Consider the following 20,384-nt stretch of genomic DNA (forward strand, 5'->3'; position numbering starts at 1 on the left):
CCACAGGGTGCTGTAGTAACTGTCTGTCAGTCAGTTTCGTTTAGTGTTTATAGTCTGTCCAGCCCCTCTGATCCATTATAAATAGCTCTAAGTGGCACAGCACTCCCTCCGCGCTGTCAATCAACACTCCGTCAATTAGACTTTCTACTCACCCTAATTAATCTGACCAGTTAGTCAGAATAAAGATTAAGGTGGACATGAAACAGTTGCATCCTTAATCTAAAAATCTATTAGCCAATTATTACCACATTAAAAAAAGAGAACATAAAAGGAAAAAGTCTAATATTTAATATGTGTTCTTGCTGAATCATTTTGTTTACATAATTAGAGCAACACAGGCCTCAGTCAGAAGTTCATCTGATTTGACACACTGGGCTGTTAATATTTCAGTCATTTTCAATGGTGCTTTAGGGATTGTTCAACATTTATGATGTAGTCTGCAGCCAGTCTACTCAAATTCCAATCAGAATAAATATTATTTAGGGCAGGCGATCCTAATGGTAATGACTATATTTTCATAGATTTAAGGTGGGTTTGACGGATTAATTTCTCTTTATTGGGGTCTCTAGCCGATTAGTCCATATGGATGCTCCAGAACATCCACTTAATTGTATTTTATTTTAATTTTATTTTACAGTCTGGGTCTTTTTTTGTTGTTGACCTCAACAAGTTTCTAATGGGATATGGGGACTTGCCAAGTTTTTCTCGTATTATTAGAGTTCCCATTCAGTGTAATTAACTGTCCATCTTCCAGCATAGGAACCAGAATTACTTCATGGCAGTAATTTTCCCTGGTGGATTCCCTGCTGTCTGGATGTTACTTGCCCTGATAGACCAAAGGCTATTAATATCTCAAAGACTTTCAAGGGTATGAAAGGATTAAACTAGTTTTGATTTTCTGTAATGCGGAATGGAAATATTTTTGATATGAAATATGCTGCGTAATCCCCACTGCCTCCTGTATTTTTTTTAATTTCTGTTATGTGTGCCACATGTAGCGTTGTAGAGGTTATTTACTGTACCATTTGTCACGCTACATGAACATCACACCCTAAATTGTTCTCTTGCCTAAAAATCAGGATTTTTCAGTTCATCCCGCCCATATTGCAAATGCTCTTGCCATCTTTTAACATGATAAAATCATGACACAATATTTCCCACTGGGAAAAAAATCTGAAATCTGAAAATCATTTCAGCTGCCAACATGGAAATTATACTGCAGTTTTTGCATTACTCACAGTGCTGCTCTCAGAGTTAGAGAGATGACTATGATAAGATGTGTAATTTTGCTACAATCGCTGAAATTGAAACAATATTTAGCTAAAAGTGTTAATTTCCCTGTGAGATGTGTGGCAGTAACATACTATTTCTGTTCTAGTTTCAGTCATTTCGGGGACAAAGCAGCAAGACCTTCGATTCAGCATGAAGAACTTAGATCCAAGCTTGGCAGCAACCACCTGCTCCGATGAAGTGCCCTTGTTCCAGACAATGAATCCCTGCCAGCTCCCGGGGAAACTTTGACCCTTGACCCTTGATGGGTGGCAAAACATAAGAAGGCTACTCCTACTTGACTGAAAAATGGTATTATCACACCTCTGCTATTATCACTGAGTAAACGGAGTAATACTGTCACACTGTTTCACACGCTGCCAAGTCACAACTTGTCTAGACGTTGCATGCTCCCCCGACATGCACCCATTCCAAATCCTGTTACCGCCGCCAGCCTGCACCACAATAACCTACATTCCACAGTAATCACACTGACTGACTGAGGCACGTGATGGTATTGGAGCCACGTTCGAAAAACGGCAGCAAATCCTTGTGACAGCGTACGAGGCTGCAGACATCCAGAGAGGGGAGAGCATTTTTTTTCTTTTGTGCATTCAAATCTTATTTGGAAAAAGAGGATATGCATGTTGGAGCACCATATTGCCGTGGCTGTGCTCCAGGCTTCTACCAGCTTCTGTTCAGGCTGACTGGGACACACACACACACACATTGTCATACCATTGCACAGTAACAACTGTCTTTCTCAACATTTAGTTTCAGTTTATTTTGACTAGAAGGTGAGACAGCGGTGGTTACTCAACATAACGTGACTTTTTGTATTGTGGTTTGGGCAGCAATATGCTACCAGCAATCATTTTGCCTTAGGATGAAAACAATGTAAGACAGAACAATTTAAAGACGGTGTTGAGTGTATTCTTTTAGGAAACACAACCATATATAGTGCTGACAAAATAACTGATTTCAGGTACATACCGAATCAATACATTTTTGATATTTTGAGGAACATAGATATGTTGTTGTTTTTTTTTTAAACAAAGCCCTTTTTTGTCATCAAACATAAGAAACCAAAATTCTCAAATGTTAAATGTCTAAAGATGAGCAGTCGTGTAAGAAATAAAGTCTAAAAGTGGCAAATGTATGATTAAAATTAGAAACAGTCTGATAAAGAATGTCCTGCGAGGACATGTTGCTGTGCTCGGAAGCACTGACACAGAAAGTGTATAGAAATCACTTCTACACGCACTGAGAGACACACAGCAGAGAGAGGGCCAAGCCAGAGAGCAGGAGGGATGACGACGTGCACGCGCATGCTCGGCTACGCGGCGCCGGGGCTCCGATTTGGCAGATCCTCGGCTTCTCCGGGCGCTGATGCACGGCGTCCCCGGCTGACACGCCTTATGTATCTCCTCCCATCAGCCACAGGAAGAAATCATTCAATTCCAGCCGTATCATTAGAAAAACTACACCGCCCAGGCAGAATTATAAATTGGTATTGAATAGGAGATGGTGAGTGAATGTTGGAGGAAATTTGTAGCCAATATTTGCATAATATGATTTTTTTTCAACAAGTATCAGGAAATGAATCTGCCCATTTAGCCGTGCGTAAATTAGTGTTAAATTGGGATGATTGCCGGATTGTGCACACGAGCCTTACCCCTAAAATGAATCACACTAATCCTATAAGAAATTTTAGGAGGATACTATAGGTTACTACTGCAAATGAACGAATCCCCGTGGAAATATTACAGCTTATAAACCGTTATAGTTAATCTCTCTAGAGGAAAACATACACAATAAAGCCAACGACTTTAAATTTATATGGATATTTCTTGTGTTGCTGTGTGTGTCTGTGTGTACGCGTCTGTATGTGAATTACTCACCGGGGATATTACGGAGAATGACGTCACATTTACTAGAGCTATCCCGTCTATTCAGAGCTTACGTCACCCGGCTGGAGTTTACTGCGTGTAATTTGAAGTAAGATGATATCACAAAATAAGAAAATTGGTCCCTATTTCACAAATGACGCTGCGGAACTGAAACTTATTCAAGAAAGAATTTAAAAAAAAATCAGTTTCAATTATCTACTTGGCACTTTACATCTCTTGGTAAAGTTTTTTTTTACGCTTCATCCAAAAACCTGCCCCACTGTTGCAATATTTCATTTTGTTTTAGATTATAAGAAGGATTTTTTATTTCTAGGCAGCATTTGGTTTGTCTGTGTAACTCTGGTAAAGCGTAACAAAGCTGCTGGGATATTTGTTAAGGTGAATGTCTTTGAGATGATACGGTGATGACGGTGTGATTGTGTAAGAAACAGGCTATAATGCCCTCTTCCTATTCCAGTTGTGGATATGGCTGCCGCGGGTGTACAGCCCTGCGCACCGGAGCCAACCATTATGAGAGAGAGAGAGAGTGAGAGAGAGAGATGCAAGCAATAGGGGGAGGGGAGGAAAAAAGAGAGGTGGAGAGTGTGATTGTGTGTGTGTGTGTGGATGGATGGATAGTAGCCTACCACCGGGCTAGATGAGCGCACACACACACATACACACACTCAAGATAGTGTGTGAGCCAGCCAGTCAGTCTGTGTGTGTGTATGAGCCATGTTGGATGTGAATGAACGTGAGGAGAGATGCTGCTGCTGCGCCGCTCCTAACGCTCAGATCTCAAGCTCCACGGACCACAGCGGGTAGATGCCAACTCTTCAGGCCGACGGAGAGACGGGGGAGCCTGGGGGAAGGTGTCGGGCGGTGCCGGCGGTCCTGGAACTGGCCACCTAGCCGGAACGAGGGAGAGAGAGAAGTAACGGGGAGAAGGGAAGACGCACTCGAAAGAGAGAAAGAGAAAGAATAGGCAGAAGTGGAAGAGGGAGAAAGGAGAGGAGAGACAGAGAAAGGAAGAGACTAAATGGCTGCACCGCTACCGGGCTTCACCCCGCTCCTGCTCTCGTCTCTGGTACTCCACCTGCTTCTCCTCGGCCCTTTGTTCGCCCTCACCCCGGGGACGGTGAATACAGGAGGGGATTGCAACCGATGGACCCCGGGCCTCTGTTACCGAGACACCGGTAAAGTGAGCCAGCAGCAGCAGTGCGAGGAAGCAGGGGAGTCGCCGAGGGGCAGCTGGAATCTACGCCCAAGCAGGTGGACTGTAGAGCGGATACAGACTAGGGGATGCTCTGGAGTGCAGCACACAGGAGGGAAGCTGGGGGGATATCACCGGGATGGGACGAGGAGGACACGGAAGGAGAGACTGAAAGGAGTCGGGACGTTTTGGAGGAGCGGAGACGGCCCCCCGGCATCGCCGCCACCTCCTCCTCCTCCTCCCCTCCCAGGTATTAGGAGCAGGTCGAGCTCAGATGGAGTCGGCGCAGGAGAGGGAGTGGAGAAGGGGATGAGGAGGAGGAGGAAGGGCGTTGTTTCACCTCCCGCTTCACCTGCTTTCACCTCCTCACCGGTTCAAAACGGTAAAAAACGGGCAATACAAAGGACTAGAGCGTGCGCGCAACGATGGCCGGCGTCGGGGCCACACCTCGCCAAACGTGGCGCCGACAGAGCCTTTGTGCACGCCTCTGGCCTGTGCAGGGCACCCGGAAGAGGAGGGAGGAGAGGGGGAGAGGTGTGGGAGGGGGTTCATGAGGTGAGGAGGCTCCTTGCCACATGCTGCTCCCCGACACCCGGGTATCTCCACCGGTCAAGCCCCAACAAACAAGCCCCTTCCCCGGCCAACAACCCCTCACCTGGCCACTTGCCAACCGTTTCCTCTTGTTGCATGCATGCTCTTTCTGGATACAATTCACCACATGTTGAGGCTTCAAATTACACCTTTGAATTTAACCCCCGTTTCACTAACAATTCAGATTGTATCGGAGCATCAAAATTGGACTACGTTTTTAGTTTTTCAACAGGTTATTCCTTCCAGAGTGAGTACACAGATGAAATTCAGCAGCATCCAGGTTACAGGAACAACAGCAGGGCTTGGGATGCTGATGTGGGCTCAGCCAGGCTGGACAGGAGGGCTGGTAATTGTTCTCATTTGGGCAGGCACAATGTTATCGATCCCAGCAGCTACAAAGAGGGGGGTGATGATAGCTGTTTGACTGGATGCATTAGGAGCAGAGATGGGGAGGAGGGGAAGGAAGCGTATGGATGTAGTGCACCGGCAGTGATTAACCCCGGTACCGGGGCGCACCTACGTTGTTGCGGACCCTCTTTCAGTGATGCGAAAGCAATGTATTACCGTGCCAGAATTATGGATAAGATGAGGGGGAGGGATGAAAGGGGAGATGGAAAGGATGGAAGAGGAGGAGGGGTGAGCCAAGGCAACAAACACATTAATTTATCTAATTATCCGGATAATGATTTGGCTTTTCCGATTCTGAAGCTCCTATGTAGGGCTGATAATGAGCGCCGGCAGGGGAAATCAGCACCGGCAAACGGGGGGCAGATCATGCAAACACGGGGAGAGAGCAGGGAGGTTCCCGGTGGTTGCTTTGGTTGTTTGGACAGAAAAGAAATGGGGGATGGATATTTAGCAGAGTTTATGGTTCTCGAGGGAGGCCTAGCTCAGAGGAATCCCCCCATCCAATTCATCCCCAGCAACATCACTGAGACGCCCGGCCAGCGTTTTCTATCCAACAAAAGCGCCATTCCTGAAATCGCATCAAAATATCCTGGCCCAGTGCTCAGTACGCCCACTCAAACACAAACAGGCGATTATGCAGACACTGAAAAACTATCCAAACCGCTCCGTCTATCCGCTGATAAAGTAAAACCAACTTCAGAGACAGAGTTTACTAGTGACTCAGGCTTTTTGCAAAGTCTGCCTGCGAAGTTTCCCGCTACATTCCCCAGAGTTGTGTCTGCCACGTCTCGCTTTACAACAGCAAGCAAGCCACATTTTCTCACTCAGCCTGATTATATTACAGCAAAGCACCTATCGTTTTTCTTTGAAATGAACTCAACCACATGGCGGGATGACTCTCCACTTTCGCTTCACTTACCCTCTGTGGAGGACGTGATTTCAGCACAACGGACAGCTCCACCAGACTTTCAGCTAGTATTACTTTGGAGCAAATTCAACACCAACAGTAATAATAACAACAACCAAGAGGAGACGGGAAGCAGGGAGATGGAAGGATATCGTCATGAATCTAAAATAGAAAAATCACAGTGGCAGGGTCAAACACAGCAACAAGACCTGTGGGAGAGCGCACTGCGAGAGTTTGGCCAAGCAGGGTGCGCTGACAGTGTTTCCACCGACTGTTCAGCCACCGAGCAGGGGGACCATCCACATATGCAATTAAAATCTGGTAAGCAAGTGCCATTAGAGCCCGAAGGTGTCAGACAGTCAGATAGGCAGCAGATGGGGACTGAGGGAGAAAGGGAGAGGGACGGAGAGAGGGAGGGAGACCGCGTGGAGGGTTCTGCTGCTGTTGCTGCCGCTGTTGGGGGAGGAAAATTACAGGTGGGGGAGGGCAGCGAGAGAGAGGCGCGGTTGATGGGAGGGAGAGAACCAGGGGGAGAAGAGGGAGAGGAGGAGGAGAGGGAAAAGGGAATAACAAAGGCAAGCCAGGCAGAGGGAGGGAAGGGTCAGGATAGCAGCAGTCACACCACTACCATCACACAGCCAGATAGCGAAAGATGGAAGAAAGAGAGCCGGGAGGATGAAAGCCACAAGGGAGGAGAGGGGGGTGAGAGGGAGGTGGTGGAGGAGAGGCACAGTTCAAGGGGAGAGAGGAGCCTGGAACGACTGATAATAGTGGCAGATGATGAAACCTCACAGGGAGAAAGGGGGAAGAAGGTTTTGATGCCATGGTCCCGCTCTCGACGTGCAGCCAACAGGCATCCTCATTTCTCCCAGTATAACTTCCAAGTACAAGTAGCCGAGAACCAGCCCACCGGCACCTCGGTCATTGTCATGTCTGCTACAGACCCAGATGCAGGGGATGCAGGCAAGGTGAACTACTCGATGGTTGCACTAGTAAATTTTCGATCATCTGACTATTTCCACATCCACCCAGATACAGGTCTCATCACCACCACTCAGGTTCTAGACAGAGAACACATGGATCTGCATTACTTCCGGGTCACAGCAACTGATCATGGCGTCCCCCGCCTCTCTGGCACCACAATGGTGGCCATTACTGTTTCAGATCGGAATGACCACTCTCCTATATTTGAGCAGACTGAATATAGAGAGACTATCAGGGAGAACATAGAGGAAGGGTATCTCATCTTACAGCTGAGGGCAACAGATTTAGACTCCCCATCCAATGCCAATATCCGTTATCGGTTTATCGGTGACACAGCTGCAATAGCAAGAGCGGCATTTGAGATTGATCCACGCTCTGGCCTCATTACAACCCGTGGAGTAGTGGATCGGGAAATAAACGAGCACTACACACTACAGGTGGAGGCCAGTGACCAGGGGAAGGAACCTGGGCCACGCTCTGCCACTGTGAGAGTTTTCATCACCGTTCTGGATGAAAATGACAATGTGCCACAGTTCAGTGAAAAGCGTTATGTAGTAGCAGTGAAGGAGGATGTGCGGCCTCACTCTGAAATCCTCCGTGTAAGTGCCACAGATCGGGACAAGGACAGTAATGCTGCTGTTCACTATAATATCATTGGCGGAAACAGCCGTGGACAGTTTTCCATCGACAGTGTGACTGGGGAGATCCAGGTGGTTGCACCACTAGACTATGAGGCTGAACGGGAGTATACACTCCGTGTTCGTGCACAGGACAATGGCCGACCACCTCTCTCCAACAACACTGGCATTGTCAGTGTACAGGTGACAGATGTCAATGACAACCCACCCATCTTCGTTTCCACACCATTCCAGGCGTCTGTGCTTGAGAGTGCTCCAGTTGGAAGCTCCATCCTCCACATACAAGCCATTGATACAGATTCTGCTGACAACGCACGGCTGGAGTACAGGTTAACTGGCACCAGCTCTGACACACCATTTGTCATCAATTCTGCAACAGGCTGGGTCACTGTCAGCTCCATTCTTGACAGAGAATCTGTGGAGCACTATTTCTTTGGAGTGGAGGCCAGGGATTATGGCATGCCACCTCTTTCTGCTACAGCAAGTGTTACAATAACAGTGATGGATGTTAATGACAACCGTCCTGAGTTCCTCCAAAAGGAGTACTATTCTCGCCTGAATGAAGATGCGGTGGTAGGTACCAGTGTGGTAATTGTCACAGCTGTGGACCGTGATGTCAACAGTGCTGTGACCTATCAGATAACAGGAGGAAACACCAGAAACCGCTTTGCCATCAGCACAGCGGGAGGGGCTGGACTTCTCTCCTTAGCCCTCCCACTGGACTACAAACAGGAGCGACGTTATGTTCTAACAGTTACTGCCTCTGACCGCACACTCCATGACACCTGTCAGGTGCACATCAACATCACTGACGCCAACACACACCGACCTGTATTCCAGAGTGCCCACTACTCTATTAGTGTAAACGAGGACAGGCCGCCTGGGAGCACTGTAGTCGTCATCAGTGCAACAGATGATGATGTTGGTGAAAATGCTCGAATCACATATTTCCTTGAAGATAATATCCCACAATTCCGCATTGACCCTTCCACGGGGGCGATAACACTCCAGGCAGAGCTCGACTATGAGGACCAGATGACTTACACTTTGGCTATAACTGCAAAAGACAACGGCATACCACAGAAATCAGATACTACATATGTTGAGGTGAATGTCAACGATGTGAATGACAATGCACCTCAATTCCTCAGCCCCAGATATCAGGGTACAGTGAGCGAAGACGCCCCTCCATTTACGAGTGTCCTCCAGATCTCAGCCACTGACCGTGATGCACATGCCAATGGTCGTGTTCAGTACACTTTCCAAAATGGTGAGGATGGGGATGGAGACTTTACCATTGAGCCCACATCCGGCATTGTCCGAACTATCCGCCGTTTGGACCGTGAGAGTGTACCATTTTATGAGCTCACTGCTTATGCTGTAGACCGTGGTGTGCCTCCACAGCGAACCCCTGTCCACATCCAGGTGACAGTTCTCGATGTGAATGACAATGCCCCTGTCTTCCCTGCTGATGACTTTGAGGTTTTAGTGAAGGAAAACAGCGTTGTGGGCTCTGTGGTAGCCCAGATCACGGCCACAGATCCAGATGAGGGTGCCAACGCTCAGATCATGTACCAAATTGTGGAGGGCAACATCCCTGAGATCTTTCAAATGGACATCTTTTCAGGGGAACTCACTTCACTCATTGATCTCGACTATGAGGCCCGCAATGAGTATGTCATTGTAGTCCAAGCCACCTCAGCACCTCTAGTAAGCCGGGCCACTGTACGGATCCGATTGGTGGACCAAAATGACAATGAGCCCACTTTGCAGGACTTCCAGATTATTTTCAACAACTTCGTGTCCAATCGGTCCAACAGTTTTCCCAGCGGGGTTATTGGGAGAGTTCCCGCCCACGATCCCGATGTGTCAGACCGGCTGTACTACACTATCGACAGAGGGAATGAGCTTCACCTGCTGCTCCTGAATCACACCAGTGGAGAGATCCGACTGAGCCGAAAACTGGATAACAACAGGCCACTGGTGGCTCCCATGCTGATCTCCGTCACAGGTAAGAGAGCATGGAGGGAGGAAAATTGGGGGGAAGAATGGGAGGGTGTGTGTGTGGGTGTGGGTGTGTGAGTGTCAGTTTAGATTTCCCTGCAGCTTTATTCACTGTGACAAATATGGTGAAGATAAGGACTGGGACTCCACAGGTTTGTGTGTGTGTGTATGTGTGTGTGTGTGTTGGGTGGGGGGCCCGAGGTGGGTGGTAAGACTGGATGGTATTAAGTTGGGCATTGCTTCTACCTTTTTCATTTGTCTTTTTTTCTTGACTTTCTTGACTAATTCTAAATAACATGACATGACAAAACATGTTAGAAAATCTTGAAAATTCATATTCCGGTTTTGGTTATCGATGGGACAAGTAATTGAAACTAACAAAGAGGCTTCTTGAAAAACATCCAGCTGATTGAATGAGTGGAAGGGAGAGAAAGCGAGAAAATGAGATTTGTTACCCGTTAGACATCTGCTATCTGTACCCGAGTCTCTTAAGGAGATGGCTCATGGGAGAAATTGTGTGTGCATGTGTTTTTGAAAGAAATATACACAGTGACAGAGTTGTTACTCAAGTCATATTTACCTGAAAGCATGTGAGGTAAGTGTTTGAGAAAAAGATGATAAAAAAAAGCATGCGTGATGTTTATTTTGGATTTTCAGTGAGAAAACATGACAATAAATATTACAGAGGGGAGAAAACCTGTGACAGGTGATATAGTGAATATTTGAAGGCGCTCCAATGTGAGATAACTGACGGTAATTATTAGTGGGTTTTAATATTAGTCAGTGTGTGAGTTTATGAGATATGCTGTTACAGGCACCTGGTGTAAAGCAGATATTTAAACTTCAGGAATGGCAATGTGTTGGTGTGGTGTGACCAGTATCATAGGTACCAGCCACATGGTTTGATTGACAAGTGATCTGAGCAGTTCAAGTTACCATAGCGATGAATGCTTTGTACTTCTGTAAAATTGAAGAAATCTATTGGAAACATGCAATTTCCGACTGGCCAGATCAACTACTGTCACTAGCTGTTACTGTAATAATTTAATATTTTGGGGCATATATTTACTTGATTTCCTTCCAAGAGTTCTGCTAAAATGACAAGTTGTTGTTTTCACATTCTTTCTTTTATTTTTGTCCAGAATAAACAAATGAGAGTGTGTTCATTTGTGAGCTTTAAAGGTGCCTGTAGTCATATTTTTGAACTTTGGAAGGCTAGTTGTTTCCCATTGCTTCCCGTCTCATCTATTCATCATCTATTTGCTTGCTTTGCTTCCAGGCTTCCTAAAAGCTTTACAGACCTCTTTGCTGTCAGTGATCAAAGCCCCAGAAACCAAATAAGGAACAAAAAAAAGGAGAGCAGTATTGTTGCTTTGAAGGCCTGGTTAGTGCTGTGTTTTTATTCTGTCAGAAAGCTTTAATGTAAGAGTGATGGCTTGGGAGTGCATGTGACCCGCTACCCTATTTACACTGCTTTTAAATTAGCCTCATGGGTGATGAACTCGGCTTATACATATTCATTTAGGTGTAATTTCGAATGTGTGAGTGAGGAACGAACTGTGTGAACCCATCAAGTGAGCAAAGAAAGAAGTGGGTGAGCGATGAAATGAGTGAGGCACCGAGTGAGTGATGAGTGAGTAAATAAGTCGGACAAAGAACAGTGGACAAGTGAGTGAAAGATCAAGCGAGTGAGTTTATATGTTAATGAGTGAATGCTGAAGTAGTGAGTAAACAAGTGAGTGTGCTTGCAAAACTGAAGTAAGTAGTGAGGTCATAAGTGAAAAATTGAGGGAAATGATAAAAAAAAGCAGTGAGTGGGTTAGCAAGTGATTGAGTGTATAAACGAATGAGTTTAATAGTCAGACTTAATGATCAAGTAAGAGAGTGACTGAATGAATTAGTGAGTGAGTAAATGATGTAATTTTAATATTAGAGAGCCCATGATGATGTGAGACAGTGCCTGAGTGATTACATGACCAGTACAGTGAGTAAATGAGTTAATGAGTGACTGAATGAAGAGCGAATGTGAGCAAATGGGTGAATTTTATTTTATTTTAAGGGGAGCAGCGAGTGAATGAATGCCTAACTTAACTGAGTGAACAATGCACTTGTGAGTCTATGTGTATCATAAAAAATGTTTGTATGCATGTGTGTGCCAACCTTTGTCTCCATCTGCCCCTTCCATTGAGTATTTAGCTCAGTTGAGCCAGACGTGTGGATTAATTTCTAATTTTCTCGCTGTTTCTCCCTCACTGCCAAAGTGTTTTACTCTCTCTCTCTCTCCCTCTCTCCAACCCTCCAGGATTTGACAGTTATGAGATTATAATGAAACAACAGTCAGCCAGAGTCATGCTCGGAGCAAAGCTGTCACTTTCATTGTGTGCTGTGTGTTATCTGCGACTACACGTCGCTCCTCTACCCATCACTTGCTTCTTCTCCTTTATTCTGCCTGTCCTTGGATAGATGGGTGAATTAATTCTTCTCAGTCAGTTTTATTGCTTAGATTTCTCTTCTTTTTATTCATTCATTCATCTGTTTATTTCTTTTTTTCATTCCCTCTCTACCATCTCCTCTTTCTAACCATCTCTCTTCTCTTATTTCCTACTTTGTATACTATTTTCTACTGCCCTGCTAAACCACCTCTGCTTCCCCTTTTTACCTCTCTCTCCTCCCGCCCCATCCCTTCTTCCATAATTAGTAATTCATCCCTCTCTGCTCTGACTCTTCTCTTTCCCTCAACACCTCCCTCTAATCCTCATATAACTCTCATGGGCTGCTTCTCTTCCATGGCATATTGTTTTCAACTCTGCTCCTCCTTCCTCCTCTTCCCTTTTTCGCTGTCTTCTCTCCTTATTTCCTCTCCTTGTGTGTCTGAATGTCAAGTGCCTGAATGCGTTGTGTATTTGCGTGTGCCTCTGCAGACGTGTGCATGCCTGATGTTGCATATTTGCGCGTGTGTAAATGTATACTTGCAGGGATGGTATCATTTGGTGTTTGAACAATGTTTTTGTTGTAGGAGAGGGTTTTTTTCTGTATGTGTATGTGCTCGTGCATGATTTGTATTCATAAGTGTGTGCGTGTGTTTGTATGTGTGTGTGTGTGTGTACTCTCAGGTGGCTCAAAGCATTGCTCTTGAGAGTGTATTCATGTCTCTTCAATGAATTATATCTGTGCATGCCAGAGTGTGCTGGGACTACACTCCTCTCTTTTTCTGTTTGTCTTGCTTTCTTACTTCCTCACACTTTCCTAGATTCTTCCCTCACTTTGTCCCCCATTTCCCTTCCTCTTAACCTCCCTTACACTCTCTATCTATTCTCTCTCTCCGTTTCTCTCTTTGTGACAGTTAGTTCCAGACTAGCGATCCTCAGCATAATTCCCATTTTTATGGTGCATTGAGATTAAACGCTATAGCCATGCTAGTGCTGCAAGCCGTTTAAGCACACGAACATTTACACACATGACACTGGCTTTGGGGTCAGCTGGTTGAGGGAAGTAATGGGGGGAAAATCATTTTAACCTGGCACCCCAAACAGCCTCAGCTCAAGGTGCCCTTGAGCAAAGCAACCCCCAACTGTTCCAGTGGCCTAGAGCAGAGAACTGTGGTCATACTAGCCAACTCCCAGTTGCAAGTATGTGTAACAGTTTGAATGTAGAGCAGCGCTTTGCTGGAAGAGAAAACATGTGCCTAACTAGAGGTCCCTGGGTAAATGAAGGTCGAGGCAAAGACTCTTTGGCGTAAACATGTTAGAAAGACTTTGTTCAGTTGGCCTTTTTCAAAGAAGACATTTTGACATGTTCTAGTAAGTGAAGCACAGGTGTCAACAGTACTTATTAATGGCTAATTCCATTTAGCTGCTTCAGTTTCAGGGTTCTGGTATTGTGCATGCTGGCTCACCATCACACTGATTGTCACACTTTCATGGCGTACTGCGACACTTAAATAGAAGAGAGCCATTGTCAATGTTATAACTAACACCTGTACTTATCCTAGAATAAGTGCTGTGAAAAAAGCGGATTGACAGTGCATATAAAAAGTAAAAAAGTACTAAAAGTTGTATGTAGAAAACATAATTGAAAATATAAAAATATAGAGGGTGTGAATCTTTGTCAAATTTGGTTTAATTCCAACTTCCAACATCTGTTAATCCCCAATATACTGTAGATGTCCAACGTCAATGTAATCTGGTTGGTTTAGGCACAAATGTTGTCATCTGTTTGGATCACTGTCTCATGGTACTTAAAACTATGTAAAGTATCAAAGAGCTGAATGCTTCACCTCTTTCATGAGGTCATGCCAAATACTCCTGATTGGTCCATATAAATATGGACCTCCTGTGTGACTGCAGTGTTTCTGACCCTGATTACATTAATATTTAGTGCATATATAAAACTGCATATATTTAGTTTATTGACCAGTTGGAAGAAGTACTGATATTGCCTGTCTACTTTTAGTGCTGGGTAGGCAGTGTACAGCCGGTTTATCAGAATTTTCTTTTTGCTAAAAACACCTTCCTGCTGCTGGTGCTGTTGAGAGCGCTGAGACTAACCCAAACTGTTATGTCAAAACACTGAGCTGTAATAGGTCAAGAAGCTCAGCAGTGTTCTCTGTGGGTTGGTTACTATGAGCACAACCTCTCATAATACTCTTATTTCAACATCGTTTAATTTTCGAAATATTGGTCACCAGAGGTTTACAGATTGAATTGAATGAAGATTAAAGATAAAAATTATAGTAATGTTTTGACATTATAGCATTATGTAAGACTAGCAGTTTATTTGTGCATAGTCACAGAGGATATAAGTTGCAGGTCTGAACAGTGCTTTGGTACTGTACACTCAGTCATGATACAGTTATCGTTTTTAATTGTGACGTATTTAATTGTGTGTAAATGACTGTGACTTATTCTACCCATGTACATTTTTTAAGGGCTTTTAATGAATAGATTCGATATAGATCACTTTATCACACATAGATCACAAAGAAGACAAATGAAAACAAATAAAAGGTTGAACCACATGTGTTGAACAGCAAATAAAGCACATACTTAAGCATAAAATAGTGTCATTTGTTACAGACGCTTGTAGAGCAAGTGTCAGTACACAGATGAGTGAGCAATCCACACAACCATTTATACATCCAACGAGCCAAAGCATAATTTTGTGAATATGCAGGGCACCGATCTTTACTCTATATTGATTTGAGTTAATTGGCTTATGCGTGGGCTGGGGCTTCTGGGAGTTTAGATGGTGTTGAGAATGATGACTCACCACCAATAGACTCATACACTGATTTACTCTTCATTGTTACTTACAGTAAGCGTAGACACAGGTCAGTGCCCCATGAATACACTAACAGTGCATATAGGTCATTGCACTAATGTTAACAAGGACCTTTCCCTACCAGTGCATTGTGGATGGGTACACTGATGCTGCACGTGTAAGACAACTAATGCATTTACATCTGGGTCAGACGAGAAAGGTCGACACCCACGAGCAAATAAATTCTGAATAATGTTCATGTAAAATAATAATGTGCTTTTTTTCCGCAAGGAATGAGGTAAAATGAGGCAAGAGCACAATGTGTACTCTCTTGTTTTATCCCTGTTGTCTATGCCGTGGTGACGGTTGATGCCACACCTTAATTACTATATTTCTACCGTGCCTTTCTATCACAGTACCTTTATTTATTGCCGTCAGTCACCAAAGACAAGCACAAATTATACACTTCATAACAAAGATAGAGGAGAAGGAAAGAGAACTGATCACAGATAGAAAATGTCATGCTTTGATGAAAACATGGTTTGCCCTCTGAACCCCCAAGATGGCCCACAGGCGTTGTTTCACCACCAAAGAAAGTGGCTTTATATTAAAGGCCTTTCAAAAGCTCTCAGACTGTGTGCAGTGTAGCTTGTCTGCTTTTTCTCCTGTGATTTGTCTTTATTCTCTGGTTTTTTGTAGGTTGCTGTCTGTCTGTCTTCTCAGTTCTGATAACATGGATTGTTGTGCATAAGTAAAATGATTACTTTACTATAGTATTGGTAGTTAATCATTATTATTATCATACATTAATTTCATGTAGTGCAGTAATTACAACTAATACCGTCACTACTACTACCATTATGACTACTGTTACTACTTCAATCATTTTTTTCATACTATACTCCCACACACTGGAGGTGTCTTGAGAATGTGAATGAATGATTTTATGGAGAGCTGATGAGCTGACATTTATTCTTATCTATTTTCTAAAAAAACAAAAAGTAAAACAAAACAAACTAAAAACAACCATATTCTTAGTTGTTTGTTTGACATAGACTCACCTCCTTCTTTGATAACATGGCATGATTCATACTGAGTTTGAATTAATTTATTGTAATCACTTTGGATGAAAGTCTGCCAAATGACTATAATGTAATGTAAAGGGTATACTCTGGTGCGCTGACTCATATCAATTTGCAGTGATGTGCATCATTGCATTGGGATTTACAAGTGCCTCATTTTTCCAGCATTGCCATATGTAAGTGCTCTACAAAAGCAAGGAAATTGTTAGCAGCTAACCTAGCTCTATCACAAGGTTTAAAAAATCCACTCAGTAATACCTTTACAATTCTTTGATTAACACATTTTTCTCTTTCATCTTGTTTTTTGTGTCTGCACATAGAAGTGTGGTGCAAAAATGATAAGTTACCTCTTGGACTCTCTGCTTTTGGTCATGAAATGAAACAATGAAATGACACATACGAGATAAAACATGTTAATTAGTGAGCTTTAAAGGTGCTGGTAGGCAGATTTTCTTTTTAAACCTTAGGACAGACCTAGGCTAGCTGATTCCAGTCTTTATGCTAAGCTTAGCTAAGTGGCTTCTTGCCATAGTGTAATATTTACTATGCATATGTAAATGGGGTTTCAGTGTTCTCCCCTAACTCGTGTAAGAAAGCTAATAAGTGTACTTCAAAAAATGTCAAACTACTCCTTTGATCATCAGAAACTGTTAGCTGTACATACTGATTTAAAACACAGTAGATATTGAGGAGAGGAAGAATGAAAGAAGTGCCCAAACAAGGCTCAAACCCACAATATCATGAGCACGCAGCACTTACTACAGCGTACTTAGCAACCACAGTGACCTATATATATACTGTACATGCTGTAGCAACCACACTATAGAGGAACCTTTACCAAACCATTAATCCATTAGACATCCCCCTCCCCACCCCACATCTTTAGCCTGTTGTGGTTTGATGTACCTACCACCCATCAGGAGTTAAATGGTTCAGGCAGAGCAGAGAGGATCACAGACTTTGACACAGTTTTGTCTGTCCTCAGAGGGCCCGAGAGCCAGATGGCTGGTTTCTTTGCTGGATAGTTAGTGTCCTCTAACCATGACACTAGCACTGGGACCAAACCTGTGATCTCAACTGGTTTTTACATTGACCAGTATTTATCCTCTATTTGCCTGCATATTTTTTTTACTATACATCCAAGAGCATAGAAATGAGACGGCAGGTGATGCCGGGGTGATGTCAGAGTAACACCATGGCATATTTAAAGATGCTCTCCTGATATATACTTTGAATAATACCTTTTTTTTTAAATTATTTTTCCACAACAAAAGTTTTATTACTTTTTGTCTATCATAAAAAATGTGTACAAGTTGCATCCTGGACCATGATTGGCTCTAATGTAGTCACAAATGATGTCATTAATCATGCTTGTAGGTACGTGCCTTAAACTCAGATTTAAGGTGAGCACTGAGAAACGTTTCTCCTGCATGATTAATGTGAAAACAGCCTTCAACCACCAAACTCATCAAATAATCAAAAACATCATTCTGCTTAACGAAGCTCAAACATTCAAGTAACAAGAAAATCAACAGTTTTAGTGGAGAGGGACTTTAAGTGTTTGATAAATACAAGGCTTGTGTTAAAAGGAAAGTGGGCCGTCCACCAGTCTTAAGTAATGGGTTTTGCTATCTTACGCAAATAGATAAAAGTATGAACAGGGAGAGAGAGAGAGAGGAATCACATTAACAGCACTGATTAGATAAGTACAGCTTTTACTTATTCAGGATTTGTTGGATTTGCTCTCAAGTCTCCTTTAAATGCCAAGTTACTTTGCATTCATCTGGGAACTGTCTTTCACAAATACAGTCCACTCGATATGTGTGTCTGTCTCCTGGGTAGCGGTGTGGTTTCAGTGACAGAATGACCGCAGAGATAAATAAGGCAACATTCTGAATTTGGAATGCGGTGGGGAAAAGGCATAATGAGCCACCATGAGCCACTATTTTGGCATTTTGGCAATTTTTCAGAGATTTGAGAACATAACAAATTTATGCTCCTGCTGAGACATTTGCAGGTAATCTGGGAAGCTTCTGTTTTTTGACACTCTAAATTAATACTACCTTATTTCACTGTAAGCATATAAAAAAAGAAAACTTAGATTTTATGATAAACTATTACTTAACAAAGTTTTACAGTGTAGGCTTGTTGCTCATTCGCAGCGTCAGCATTTCTCTGTGGACCCTCAAAGCAAAAACTTATGACTCTCATGTTCCCCAGAAAGAACTTCAACACATGGTTCTTCACACTGCTCCGCTGTAGCCTGACAGAGGGAGTCATGAAACTTTCCGTGCCTATTACTCAGTTGTATTATGCAGGTTGGATATGGTATAAGCTCTAATAACATATTCAGCCTGCATAATACATCACAGAGAAAATATTCATACTCTTGGTGGCAGAAAGTTTTATTACAAGCCGTGCCTGTCAGATTTGCTGCATAGCTTGTCTAATTAGTGTTTGTAATAAAGAAAAGGTGATTTATTGAATGTCACAAATTGGAGAAAATGTATGCATCTTTTATTCCCTCTCTCTCTCCCTCTCTCTCTCTCTTCGTCTCTCTCTGCCTGTGCTACGCTCCAGCACCTAGCTGGATGTTTTTTTGTGCTTTGTCTGTTTCTTTAATTAGGAAGGCTGACATTCATCCATTGCAATTCCTTTCCCATGAGCAGTCTGAAACAAACACACATGGCTGGCTGAGTATTCAAATACCAAAAATAAAGCAAAAGATAGATAATGGCGCCAAATGAGTAGAAAAACGGCAGCTGGGACACTATTATGCAATAGGCATCTGGACAATGATTGGAGCCCACCAGGATGTTATTCACTTCTTGCTCAAAGTCTTGATCCTATTGGGGTCTTTTTTAAATCTATAATAATGAGTCTAATAAGCCCTTTATGCAAGTAAAGTTTAAATTTCATCAAGCTTGCAACAATTGCTTTAATCTACTTTAAAGAAGGAAAAAATGAGCTACAGAGCACATTAGACACTCCAGTACATGACAAACTCCAACTTACCCAAAGATCAGATGTCCAATCCTTTCAGACATCGAAGGGCTAAACGGTGGCTGGCAAATGGACATATAAATGTTCATGAATAACATTTCAACAACTCATTTGTGCTGGTCTGAGGCTAAATGAAAATGAGTTCAGTCCAAATCTGCCACCAGGGAGGCGTAAGAAGCACAGTGCAGGGAGAATATGAAAACATGTCAACAGACTTGAACTTCCATGCTATGTTTAGCATTGTATCATCAGTAAATCATTACCACATTAGCTTTGTGACATTAACATGATTACTGTCAACAGAGAGAGAGAGAAGCTGGACAGCAGTCCAGACTCTGAGACACTGAGCTGGATTTGATGAGTCTGTTAAAGTCTGGATTGCTTTATGCTAAGAGAAAGCAAGAATATGATGCATAAAGATCAGTGTTTAGACAGCCAATATGTCCTTTGCAGCTCCCAGGATCCCAGGATCTTTTATGTTTTGGTCAACCAATCCTCATCAATTTGTAAAGTTGGGAAATATCTTGTGACTATGTTAGTTTCACAAGGTATTTGAGCTCAGGTGGTCATGAGTCACTGGTAAATGATGAAGAAACTTGGAAAAAAACCCACAGAAAGTTTTAAAAATAAACTTCCCTGTTTGTTATTTTCATAGCATTCCTCTTAGACAGTTCAGGAGATTTTACATTGATGACAGACATGTAACGTAACTGAAACACCTCTTACATGATGCGGAAGCTGTTGAAAACTTATGAGGAGAAAATGGAGGCCTGAGATTTTTGCTGGAACAACATTCCTACACGTCTGCTTCTGATCTCCAGTTCCATATGTATTGTTAGAATATAGAAATATAGACTGATGGGGCAGCTACAAGCCACCTTGAACATTGCCGTGAAGGGAGTTTTGTGTAGTGGACACACTTGGTATTGCAACTTCGAGGGGCATTTTCTGCATATGAAATAATTAGAAAAGGATCAGCTGTGAAAAGGTGAATTCTTTTTTCTGAGTGTTAACTTTCAAATGATTGAACAGGATACCATTTTGAACACAGTGTCCAGTTCTCCTTAATACATCAATGGACATCCCTCCTGCTCTACTAGTGATAAAAGCACGAGATAGAATTTAAGGACTGATTGC

General features: G+C 43.2%; 1 protein-coding gene across 1 annotated transcript in view; it reads left to right on the forward strand.

Annotated features, from left to right (window-relative positions):
• Positions 1–4,182: 4,182 nt before the first annotated feature.
• The window catches only part of celsr3 (cadherin, EGF LAG seven-pass G-type receptor 3), a 104,074-nt gene continuing 87,872 nt past the window's right edge, over positions 4,183–20,384 (forward strand). Inside the window, exon 1 of the mRNA XM_053316886.1 lies at positions 4,183–9,910. Within this exon, the coding sequence (XP_053172861.1) occupies positions 4,198–9,910 (5,713 nt within the window). The 5' untranslated portion in view covers positions 4,183–4,197. The remainder of the gene's footprint in view (positions 9,911–20,384) is intronic.

This window comes from Scomber japonicus, chromosome 4 (genome assembly GCF_027409825.1).
Source record: "Scomber japonicus isolate fScoJap1 chromosome 4, fScoJap1.pri, whole genome shotgun sequence".
Taxonomy (NCBI): Eukaryota; Metazoa; Chordata; class Actinopteri; order Scombriformes; family Scombridae; genus Scomber; species Scomber japonicus.